The sequence below is a fragment of the Protopterus annectens genome, chromosome 3.part0, assembly GCF_019279795.1.
Source record: "Protopterus annectens isolate FY-2018-M chromosome 3.part0, PAN1.0, whole genome shotgun sequence".
In the NCBI taxonomy this organism is placed as follows: Eukaryota; Metazoa; Chordata; order Ceratodontiformes; family Protopteridae; genus Protopterus; species Protopterus annectens.
The window spans coordinates 372,795,228-372,808,512 of record NC_056731.1 but is presented as its reverse complement, the minus strand read 5'-3'; the positions used below and the strand labels follow the sequence as shown (position 1 = coordinate 372,808,512).

Genomic DNA, 13,285 nt, shown 5'->3' with positions numbered 1-13,285 from the left:
AGTAACTTTCTCCTTGTTTAGCCTGGTGAGTGGAACATCAGTGTGCCTGACTATAGAGTCACCTATGACTAGAGTGTTGGGTACGTTGTTTTGACTTATGGGCTGTGGTTGAGTGGCACACTAAGTTTGTGGGATATGTGTCATTTGGGTTGTGTTGGGGGGTGGAAGTTGCTTGTGTTTCTGCTTTGGAGGTCCCTGTTGCTTGGGCAGGTTTTTACTGAGAGCCTCCATGAATGTAGGTGTGTGTTTTGTGTTTCTATGTGTGTGTTTTGGTGGTGTAGGTTTTGAGAGACTATGTGTTGAGTGTGGTGTGGTGCAAGTGTTTACCTTCTCCTCTTGACTGTCTTGCCCAGTCTTGGGTGAAGAGAGCTTTGCTTCCAGTTTGGCTATATAAGTGCATCTCTCACAGGTTGTAGTGTTGGCTGGTAGGAGGAGAGGGTTGTCTGTGTACGAGGCAATTGCTGCATTGTCCCAAGATATCCAGATTCATCAGGTAGACAGGAGAAAACACTGGGAGCTGACCCTTAGACATGTCTGGATAGGTGCTTATTTGTTAAGTACTAGAAACTGTTTTCCTCTAGACAAGTAAAGAAAGTTGAGTGCTGTAGTAATTTGTAGCTTATTTAGTGCTTACAACGAGTTTTGAACAAGTGCTGAGCTCAAAGAAACAGACCTGAGTGTTGAAACTAAAAAACTGGCTAGTTCTAAGAAACAAAATTAAGCTAGAAGGCTTCCCTTCAACACAGAAAGGCTTGGGGGCTCAGAAGCAAATCTGTATCCAGACTAGACTACCCACATGAAAGGCAGGAAACAAGCTTAGAATTTTTTTTTTATCCAGGGAGTTTGAGAACTTCTCCTACTCATCACTGTTGTGAGTGGGACTAACTTTGTAGGAGCACTTCCTGTTACCATTCCAGGCACAGGGGTGGCCTGGAAAAATGGAGCCATATTGAGAGAGAGAAGGAGATGATGGAGTGATGAAAGAAATGGAAGATAAAGCAAATATTGAGACTGGAGAATGTGTGCAGGATTCAGAGGAAATGTTTCAAAGAAATCTGTTTGATGCAGATGAATCTGCAAATGATGGATGTATAATTACAATCCTCTAGTCAGCAGGGTTGCAGAATTACTTACTTAAAGACATGGTAGTGCAGAGTGAGCCAGAAAATGAAGGAGATACTTCCGGGGGGGGGGGGCATTATGGAGAACATACAAAAGGAGGCTACAGAGACAAGCCTGATGAATAGTGGTGAGATGGAAAAGAAAGCATATGCAGAGAAAGTAAAAGAAGGCAAAAGTGGATTAACAGAAAAGAAGGCAGAAGAAAATGAAAAGTGAAAGTATGTGGTAAGGATTCAAAGAAAAGAAGACAAAGAAATGGAGAGGTGTGAAGTGTGGGGCAATTCAATAGCTCCTTTGTAAAAGCACATGTGGTAAGAGCATGTTATTAACAAAGAGACAATTTGTGACATATTTGACACTGTTATTTTCAGTGGAAATTTTTCTTGGAGAATATGAAAAAAAAAACATGCAATCTTTTTTGGGATAGAAGCATTTAACAAGGAAACTAAAAAGAAAATTCATGTACAATTTTGAACAGAGTTAGAAAGAGAGAGAGAGTTTGAAAGGACATTTGAAAACTTTATGTAAAGAAGTAAATGACATTGCAAAATTTCATGACAAAATAGATTTATGAACTGGGGCTGGGATTGTAATATTATGTTAAAATAGAAATAGAAATATATATATATATATATATATAGTAAGCATGATGAATGTGGAGGAGAATAGGGGTGTCATAAAATATTAGGAACAACCCAAAACTTTTTTTTGTACAAAAGAAGGACATTTGATAAGTAACTGTGAAAAATAAAATGTTATAGTAGTGGGGAAATGGGACATGATGCAAAAATGTAAAATAAAATGTTATAAATGTAACAAAATTGGGCATTTATGAATGGATTGCAAAAATGAAAATAAGGGAAAAAAAAGAACAAGAAAGAGAAGAAAATGAACAAAGAGAAGAAATGTTAGAAATAGTAGAAATCAAAGAACAATTAAATGAGAAATAATAATAGACAACATAGAAAATGAACAAAGAGAAGAAATTTTAGAACTAGTAGAAACCAAAGAACAATTAGATGAGAAAAAATAATAAAGACAACATAGAAGAAGGTTCTGAAATAAGTGATGGAGAATATATAAATTGGGAGGTAGTAAAATAAAAAAAATAATTATATTGGTAAAAAGGTAACAGACAGAAAAAGAAAGTTTAAAGGGATAAGAACAAAAGAAAAAAAAGAGAAAGGAAATGGATGAAAACAAATATATACAGCTAATGATTGGGTGTTTGTATAATGGTAAAGGTGTTTGACTTACAGACACAAGGTACAGTATTCGATTCTCACTTTTTGGGAAGATTATTGGCTAGGCTTGGAATAGCTTATTAGAAAAGCTAGCTTTTTGATTAGCTATGAACTTATGAAACCATGAACCAAAGGAAAAATAAAAATTTTAGAGTCCTTTCTGTAAATGTGAATAGTATTAAGAATATAATAAGAATAATAAGGAATTTTGGAGTGGTGTAATACATGTGACATAGATGTAATTATATTAGAAGATGCACAATTTTTAACAAATGAAGAAATACTACAAGCAGAGAAACTATGGGGAGGAAAGATAATCTGGAATTTGGGAAATGAGAGATGTTTTGGAATAACTGTATTCTGTAGAAATACAGTAAATATATTAGATGTAACTTTAGCAAAAATGGAAGATTAAGCACTGTAGATTTAAAATGGAAAGAACAAGTATAAAGAATTATAACATTATATGCTTACACTAATTGGAAAGAAAGGGAAAGCTTGTTTCATCAGATTTTAGACTATGAAGTGATAAATATGAATATTATAATAACAGAAGACTTTAATTGTGATTTAAGAGGCAAATGTAAAAAGGAAATGATATAAGACAAATGTTAGAATATATAAGATGTGGTAAGTTAAATAATTTGGGCAATAAAATCATGGACTTTCATTACAAAAGAGGTATGTATAAAACTGAAATAGATTATGTTATAGTATCAGAAGGTTTAGTTATAGGAAAAGGGGAGATAGGTGAAATAGGATTTTCTGATCATCTTGCAATATGGCGAGAGATAAAGGAAAATGAGGAATATATAAAATAGCAAAGGAATAAAAAAGACCAAATGATAAAGCATGTAATGAAGAAGGAAAAAAATTAGTAATACAGTTATGGAAAGATAATATTACTATGAGAACATTTTATAAAAACTGGTCTGAATGGTGGATGATATTTAAAGAAAAATATAAAAAAATATTTTACAATGTCAATATGATGTGAGAAAAGTATAGAAAGAAATGTATGAAAGCACATACAATGATGCATTGGAAGATTTAGGACATAATGATAGAAAGTACTTTGACAAAGGAAAAGAACAATATTAAAGAAATCAAGAAAAAAGAAGAATTAATATATAAGCAAAGATACTTTTACAAGGTAAAAGAGAAGAAGTATTGAGTTACTTAAGCAAATTAGTAAAGGAAGATGGTAGTGCAATGAAAGAAATAAAAAATGCAAAAGGAGAAATAGAAAGAACTCAGGAAAATATTCTGTATAGTGTAGTACAATATGTACAAGAAATGTTTATAGAAAAAAGAAGGTAGTGAAAAAACATGGAAAGTAAAAACATGAGAAGAAAAAGAGAATAAAGAGTTGGAAAAGGAAATGTCTTTAAATAAGCCAGATAAAGTATTAGGAAAAGTAAATTTTGATTTGGCTGCAGGGCCAGATGGAACAGGTATGAAATGTACAAAAACTTAAGGGGCTGGCAAAAAAATATTTTTTTAAGTTTTTGAATAAATGGTTAAATGAATGTTTTATGTATAAAGAATTATGTAGTGGAATACTTAAATTCATATGGAAGAAGAAAGATAGAAGACAATTAAAAACTGGAGACTGATAGTACTGAATAATAATGATTAGAAAATCTTTATGAAAATAATACAAAAGAGATTTGAAACTAAAATGGAAAATATTATAGAAGATAGTATATATAGAATAAAGGTGAAGAGTTGCTAAGAATTATTAATGATAATTAGAAAAATTGTGGATGGTATTATTAATAGAAAAGAAGAAGAGAAAATCATGATAGGAGACCTTAATAAGGGACATGACACAATTGAGCATGAACTATTATGGATAATAATGAAAGACAATAATATATGTGAAAAGGTTAGGAAATTATGTATGTCAGCATATAGCAATAATAAAGTAAAAATACTTGTAAATGGCTGTTTTAGCCAAGAGGTACATATGAGGAGTGGTGCAAGACAGGGAGGTCCAATGAGTTGTATATTCTTTGCATTAGTTATGAATGTGATAGTATGTGAAATAAATTGCAAAATGGAGAAGGCGGGGCATATAACACCTGAAGGGTTAAGAATTCCAGTTCTGTTAACATATGCAGATGACATTATCATAATTTCAAAAACAAAATTTGGATAAAAGAAGTAATAATTTGCACAAATAAGTGTCTAGAAGTGATAGTGATGTTTTTTTAAATAAAGAAAAAGTAACAGTTTAGGTGATATAGTAAAGATGGGGGTATATATTTTACAATGAATGAAATTTCTTTGTTAGGTATAAAATTTGGGAATAAAGATGTAAATAGAATTCAATAGGAAAAAAACAGCAGAATAAATAAAACAAATGTACCTTTTCTGAAGAACATATAAATTATCATTCAGAAAGAAGGCTTATTTGATAAATTCAGTACAAGTGGGAAAACAGCATACTTAGCAAGTGTATTTATGTTGCCAAAAGTATTTGAAAAATAATTATTGCAGATAATTATTTTCATTTATATGGGGTTCTAGAATAAACCCAGTAAAAAGAGGAGTTTTGTATGTAAATAAAGAAGAAGGGGTTTAAAGTTAATTAACTCAGTGGTATATGTTGCTTCATTAAATTTGTACAATGTGTCAAAGTGGATAAATTAAAAAGATAAGAGATCAGTAGTAAAATTGTATAAATATAAATATGCCAAATGTTGTGGTATGGTAAAAAAACAGAAAAGGAGAAAAAGAGTGTATAAATTAAAAAATAATGTGTTACCAAGAAAAAAAATATTTTTTTTTGTGGAAAACAAAAATTAATGACACAGGAAAAGATAGAAAAGTATGATATAACAATGTAATGATAGCATGTTACTATTTAAAACCATGCAAAATATAACAGATAAAAAATGTAAAGCTATATAAATAAGAAGCAAACAGTATAATCAGAAGGTAGAATGTCAAGATTTTTGTGGGGACTATTAATAGACTGCCAGTAAAATGAGATATGCCATATAATAAGAAAAGTGATAGAATATGTTCACATTGTCAAGAAGAAGAACTACGCAACATGTGTTTTTGAAATGTAAAAGAGTAAAAAGTTATGGGGAAAACAATGTAAAGAATATTTTTGAAGATATACAAGAAGTGGATAAAATAAACCTGAATATGATTAAATGTAGATATTATAAGAATAGAAATAAAGATGTTAAATGAATAGATAAAAAGTAAGTTTATGTTATATGGAATGAAAGAATAAATTAAATTATGTTATATTGGTCCATTACTGGTAAATGGATTTTAACAACAATATTAAGTAAAATCAGATGGTGGTTATGAAAAAAATGAGTGGGGGTCTAATAGCGATGTACATTTCGTATGACTGTGTAAACAGATTTTTATATCTATATATGTGTGCATTTGTAAATATATAAATATCTTGTAAATAAGAATTATTTTTGTATATAAATAAAGGCTCCCTACTCTTTGCAATGGGTGCCATGGGATCTTTTACATCCACTTGAGCTACCACCAGCTCAAGAGGATGGGTCTTCATCTCATCCAAAGGACAGCACACTCAGGACTGCAGCATCCCCCTTATGCTGCACTGCAGTGTCAGTAATCAACCTAGCTGATGTAGAAATAGAACCCACAGCCTTTTGCACCAAAGACAAGTATGCTACCTGTTGTGACAGTGACACTGCTGTACTAATAGTAAGGAATCCTTCCTAATGTGGTCGAAGAAAGTTCCCCTCCCCTGGCTGGAGTGACAACCAGCTAGGCTTCAAGACATGGCTCCTAGTTTAGATGTCTTAATCTTTTCCAAAATCATGACCAGAGTGTCAGTAGAGACTGAAGCCTCTAGGAAGCATTTTATCTAATGGACACACTCTGCCAAGTGAAAGAAGTTCTTCATATAGTTAGAGAGATATCCTGCATACATCTCAACCTCTTAGCACTCGAAACCTGGACAAACCTAAAATTATGGCGGGACAAAAGTGAAAAAATAGGGACAGATTTTAAATGTTGCTCTTATAACCTTAGAAAGTTGCTAGTGTAACAGGGGTTGTGTTAGCATGCATTTTCTGAAGGATATGAAGTTTGAAACTCAAATGTATGTCATTACATAGTGACTTTAATACTCAGTGATTTGTCAGAAAACCAGAAATTTTGTGGGGAACACATGAAAAATATTGGACAAAGTATGGATATTCTGCAAAAATCTGGACAGTTGAAAGGTATGGCATCATGTGATGCCCTGTAGTGGTTTCTAGTAACAGACAAATGGTTCACAGAAATAATGTCAACTAAAACTATCTCTAGAGATAAAATTCAGGAAGATCAAGTTTATTATTATTTGAACTTCTTTTGCATTAAAGCACTGTCTTTAACACCACATTTTGACTTAAAATAAGTTAAATTAGATATATTATAATTTCCATTTATGCCAACAGCACACATGTCCAAATATTACTCAGTAAATTATCAATTTCTTGGAAAAACAATAAGTCACCAGATGAAAAACTGAAGTGTTAGACTGCATTTTTCCCAGTGGGTAAGACATTTGATATCTTACCCTAGGTACTATGCACTTATCCAGTCTTTTAAATTTTAAGATTGTTTACTAATTGTTCCAGAACATAACAAAATTATAGAATAAATCCACCTAAAGAAAATTTATTATACAATATTGAAAGCATTTTTTTTTCAGGCAGACATTTTCTGTGCATTCGTGGGTAATGACATAGTTTTATCCATATATGAAAATGAATTTCTGGGAAAAAAAAGCTTCATCCTTTATCTGATTTTCCAACAAAAGGAAACAAAAGTAGCTGTAATTGGATGCATGTCCATTTTTCTTAACCCAGAGTCTTCAATAGTTTATGGACAAAATAATTTTCAGTTTCTTCTTTCATCATTTCAACTGTAGCTTTAATCAAAAAATTGATTTGTTTTGATGACTAGAGCTTTGGGTTATTTGTCCTTATTTCGGAACAAAGCTCAGTTTTTTAGTGGGTTTTTGGGGTAAGCCTGGTGGTTTTCCTTCCTGTTAATAATAATTATATCTGTGTTAACACAGTCACTTGCTGGTACTGACTTTGTTGACTGCCATTCCTTTGCTGTTTTATTTCATGACAGAATGAGTAAGGACATTCAGTAGAGAAAATGTTCAGTGTTATTTTCATTTCCAGTAAATTTAGATTTGGTCAATGATTTATTTCACAGTCTGGTCAGATATTAATACCTCCCATGAGTAGAGTTACAATCTAAAAGAAGCACTGCCTGCTTGATGTGTAGTTTATAGATAACACATTGAAACATTAACCCACTAAAGCAGATACACAGTGATCATTGAAGTTCTCAGATTGTAAATTCTTCTAGGATAACTACATGCCTAAAATGGTAAGTTACATTCTCAAAAACAAAAGACAAAGGAAGCGCAGTACTGCTCTGAGATGGAAGCTAAGTGTTAGGTATGACAAGCATAATAAAATTACATATTCAGAGGTAATTCATAATTCAGGGTTACATCAATAATAAGCAGCTAGCTAGAGATTGTACCAAGTGTATCTGGCCATGTATTAACATGAGACTTCCTTACCACACACATATCTGGGTATATTTTTATTTCAGCTACAAGAAATAATTTAGTATTTGTATGGCTGACAACAAATTAATTCATCTTTTCAAAATGACAGTGATGTGTGTGTGTGTGTGTGTGTGTGTGTGTGTGTGTGTGTGTGTGTGTGTGTGTGTGTGCGCACAAGTGGTTTTGTGTGAGATGGAATTTTAGGGTGTAAGTCAGCAGTTTGCCACACCCTGCCCTCACATTCATGACCTGCTGCCAAGATCATAAGGGTGAGCTCTGACATATTAGAGAGCTCATATGTCTTCATTCGATTTATGTGTCAGTTGATAGTAGGGGGGTAGCCTTGGGGAAGGCTATGTGCACACAGTGCTGTACTGACAACTAGACGTGGAGTGGAGAGAAAATTATTGTACTAACTGGCATGGGCAGTTCTCTCCCAAGTGCCCCTTTGCTGGATGTGTAGTGTGGCATCAAAGAGCAGAATATAAGACCAAGGGGATATAGGAGGACATACATCATAATAAAAATAGGCGGGCATTTTTTCTGTAAGAGAAGATTGGTTTGTATGTGGCATCACCAAAGCAAATATAACCTGCATCTGATCTCCACACTGCAGTGCTGCACTTCCTGACTTCCTGCCACATTAAGTAGCTGATGCAGCAGTTGACGTAACATGGTGAAGAGTTCAGTATATTATTGTTCTTGTTACTCTATAAACTTTGCCTCTGCATGCATGCTTGTGCAGCAAGCATATTACTGGCATTATAAAAATGACTACACACATGACTCTTGACAACAGAATGATTTTATATATATATATATATATATATATATATATATATAATACAGATTGACATAGGGAATTATACCCCCCATTTCATGACTGGTCTATCCTGTCACACACATCCAAAACCCTCACTAAATATGACCTCCTTGTAAGGCAAACAGTAACTAATGCAGAAATGTCCTGGTCACTGCATGATATTTAATGCCTTCTCTTCTCTCACCAGCTGCCATTAAAAAAATAGTAGAAGAAAGCTCATGTCCAGTACCAGATGTGCTCATCTAGTAACTGGCTGTCAAGAGGACAAAAAAGCTTGCAGCTCAACATAACATGTCGAACAAGTTTAAACTCCACTGCATACTGATTCCCCAGATCCCATGTTTTGAGATTACTAGCAATATACCTACATGCCAGAAAATATCCTGCCACATCTAGAAATAAACTACATATTATATTAAAAAACAGCTCTAAAATTCTTTCAAAATCACTGCATGTTGCAGTAAATATTGTGGGAAACTTTGTTTAATCAAGGAAGCAGTTAATGCACAAGTGAAAGACTTCAGATAAATCAGTCTTCCATAATCTTATGAAACCTGAAATACTGAGCTCTTCTTCCAAACAGCTCAACTCAACTCAAATTCTTTTATAGTGCCTGTTCACAGATTATGTTAAATTAGTAATACATAAAAGCAAAGATAAAATTAAAAAGCTCCTTCTTAGAGATAGATAAGTCACTAACTGTTAAAATGAATGCTTTACCTCTTTTTTACAAAAGCTGTTGTCTCACAAATGTTGTATAGCTGCAAACTGGGCTTATGATAGGTTTATATACTACTTCAGGTTTGGGGAGTGCAGGATTTCACAATTTTAGCAGTGTGCATTTGTTTACTATCTTTTGGTAGCATGGCCATTTATTACTTCAGAATATCGCTCAGTATAATTTTTATTTTATTTTTATACTATTTTTCTAGTTTAACTTTACATGGGATTTAGAATTTGTAACTGAAATAAGAAGCTAATATCATTTCAAATAAAGTGAATGCGTTCTTCTAAAGAATGAAACTTTACTGCTAGCACATGATTAAAATAAAACTAAACACATCAAGTATTTTACAAGAACAAGAAATAAATCCTGTTCATCTTCAGTATGCCAGTTTACTGAAGTAATTGCCATTTTGGAACATTTTATCACATTTATTGCTATTAAATTAAACTCTTTTTATTACACATTGCTAACTATTCAAAAGAAAAAAATATTATTTTATTTATATATATTTCTGTTTAGCATCACTGTTTAGTTCTCAAATGGATAATAGTGCTCAGCATGACGTGTTGTATATCATAATATTTTTGTTGTCTCATTATGTGTTTATGCTTCTGTTTTTCTATGACTTACCTTGTCAATATTGCATAACAATCCATCATTTTCATCCTAAATCTTTACAGATGACAATACATTTTGCAACTGAACAATATAACATTAACTTTTCATATGTGTTTGTTTAAAATCTGATATAATACAAAGTTGCTTCTGGTTTCAGCAGGATATTTATAATGAATTCCAGTTTCAGTCTCTCGGCCTTATGTCACAAACAGTCAGTTTACTTGATGTGGTTCTCTGGAATCGAATACAATTGTGAAATGCCCAGTTCATAAATGTTCCTACATTTGTCATAAATAAAAACAGAAGCAGAAGAAAAAGATCCCATTGAAGAAGAGGTGAATATAATGCACCTGTCATCTTTGCAAGATTATCTCCTTGGTACAGTTATTTGTCAATATTTTTGTATCTAACAAATATACACTAAGAGGCTGGAGGGACCCCTTCTTTGTAGCTTCAGTAAACAGAACATTAACTTGTAGGATTAGAACAGTTTTTTGCCGAACCTATTTTTCTGAGGATTTCACAACTTGTTCGTAAGGAGGAGGGGGCAGATTACAGTAGGAAGGTGGTGGTGGGTATACCATATGCATGTGGGGAGAATTAGGCTGCACTTGGAAAGCTGGAGCAACAGGTGTCACTGCGGGGCCCCCAGGATCCGTGTAATACTGTGGTCCACTCTGTTGTGTTCCTAGAAAAAAAGAGAAAATATCTTGCTATAAAACTGGTGATGAAATCTGTACAATTATTTTTCATCACATGCAGAAACTTTGTTCAGAATAAGACTGTACTAATCACTGATTGCATCACAAGTAAATTAAAAGGTAAATTCTGAATAGCTTCTTCATCACAACTATGGCTTCTGCCTTTACTCTTTTAGAGAAAATCTTGATCTAGGCACTAACACTTAAGTACTGTATGTATATAGACTACTGTTTCTGTGACTTTCATATTGTAAGCTGTCTGGTCACAGAGGGTAGGACCCTTATATCTTATGCTATGTTTCAAAGTACAGGGTTCCTTCATGTGACTTTCTAAAAATGTGGTTTATCTAACCAAATGCAAGAAGTGCCCATAGATAGATTATATAGCAGGGACAGACAATTCACTTAGAAATAGGATGAATGTCCACAGACACATAGTTATATGCAAAAATGACTGGCAAGCCAGTAGCAGCACATTTTCCCCAGACCAATCATTCTGTATCTGGTAAGTCAGTTATGGTTCTTCATGAGCATTTCTGTACATCTTTGGAAAGAACAGCAATGGAGATTAAGTTAATTCAGTTGTTCAGTCTGACACTCAGTGTCTTGAGCCTGGATATTAGTTTTATGAAGCACTGTAGCACTTAAAAACGTTTTCCTCCCAGCAACTAATAGTGGGCACAAAGTGCATTTAAGTTCAACAAATGCTGCTTGTTCTGATAATTCATGTCTTATGATGATTTAGCCTATATCCAAACTGCTGTTTCAGAATATTAATGTTAACTATAAGATTACTGGGGTTTGTGTTTTGGCACCTGAGTTTGATTCATGCTGAAAGGATAGTTATTTTGACATAAGGTAACAATAGGTTTAATAATGAGCAACGCCTTAATACTCAGACACTTAACAGTAAAACAGAATTGTTCTCAGTATTACTGCCCTTCATAGGTATCTGTCAGAACCTTAGACTGACCTGTCAACATATTTTTTTCTTTTACTCTCTCTCTTTCTCTCTCTCTCTCTCTCTCTCATTCTTTCAGTTAACTACACCACAGCCTGTAGTGTGTACTAATTGCACACGCCATCCATGCATTCTAACCTAGTATCATATTCATTTGTTAGACCCTGCCTTGCTCATACATGATTTCACCATGATCTGGACATTATTGCAAATTCACATTTTCTGTTAACTAAAACATCTATCTCACAAGACTGTTTGCTTCTTAGACACATTACAAAGTATAACTTGTTTTTCTTCTCTGGATTTAACTGCTCTCCCTACACATCTCTTGTATTGTGATTTAGAGCAGCCTCTTGAGCTGTTATCTTTTCGGCAAAACAAAACTGACTGCAATATAATATGCAGGGAGAACTTTCATTGTTTTGCCATGCCATAACCTAGTCTTCTCAAGTTTCAAACTCATAGGGCCAGATTCAGGAAGGCTTACACGGAGTTTAAGAGTAGTGTAAGCCTCCGTGTAAGCCTCCTGATTCAGCAACAGCCCAAATCTCCGTGTAAGAGACAGCTAACATGTCTCTTACACGGAGTGGGCGTGGAAATGCTCAATACCTCATTTGCAGCTCCAAGATATGCAAATGAGGTATGTGAGCGATCCACGAAGCCCAAACCAGTCCGTGTAACGGACGTGTTAGCTGCAGAAATGTACTCAGCTGACAACTGAGTACATTTCTGCAAAATTAAAACGGAGCTATGTCAGCTCCAAATAAAGGGTGCATTTGTTACAGTAAGCATGCCAATGGCCAAATATGTGGCCATTGGCATGAAAGTGTTGCAAAAAGTTATATAACTTTTTTTTTTCACGGATTTATGTGTTTAACTGTAGCGCACACCGCAAACGGGTGCGCTACCTAAAACTGAAAACCGAAGCTTATAAGCCCACAATTGTGGGATTTATGTATTACATGAAATGTCAATGGAGGGACTTGCAGAGCAAAACAATATGGCCTCCGCTTAGTGGTTGTCAAGGGGAAGCTCTGTAAGATATGTAACTAAGCATTACTAGGCAATCCTATGTAAATGAGGGTTACAATACTGAATCACACTGCCACATAGGTAATGAGCACTTTCTGAGTAGTGTAAGAGTTAGAGAAGGGGGAGGAACAGAGTAAGAGGTAGGTGACATCATGGGGGGGAAGGATAGAAAGAAATGTACTAGATTGGAGGGCAATGTAAGGTAAGAGATGACAGACAGACATCAGGGAGGGAGGTGTGTCCCAACAGAACACTAGGAAAGTGAAGAAATTGAGGGCATACGCTATCCCTACACTCAAAGTTTCTTGATATACGTGCATGCGCGTGTGTGCGTGCGTGTGAGGCAGGTTCTACATGTGGAAGCGTGTTGCAAACTGTTTACAATGGTTTGCGCGGGCGTGCAGTGTAAGGCAGTGTGCTTGGCTTTTAGCATGAATCAGCCTAGCTAACACCGTAAGGATGTGTGCGCATTTAAG

General features: G+C 34.2%; 1 protein-coding gene across 1 annotated transcript in view; it reads right to left on the bottom strand.

Annotated features, from left to right (window-relative positions):
* Positions 1 to 6,675: 6,675 nt before the first annotated feature.
* VOPP1 (VOPP1 WW domain binding protein) overlaps positions 6,676 to 13,285 on the bottom strand; it is a 1,075,975-nt gene continuing 1,069,365 nt past the window's right edge. Inside the window, exon 5 of the mRNA XM_044064818.1 lies at positions 6,676 to 10,803. Within this exon, the coding sequence (XP_043920753.1) occupies positions 10,619 to 10,803 (185 nt within the window). The 3' untranslated portion in view covers positions 6,676 to 10,618. The remainder of the gene's footprint in view (positions 10,804 to 13,285) is intronic.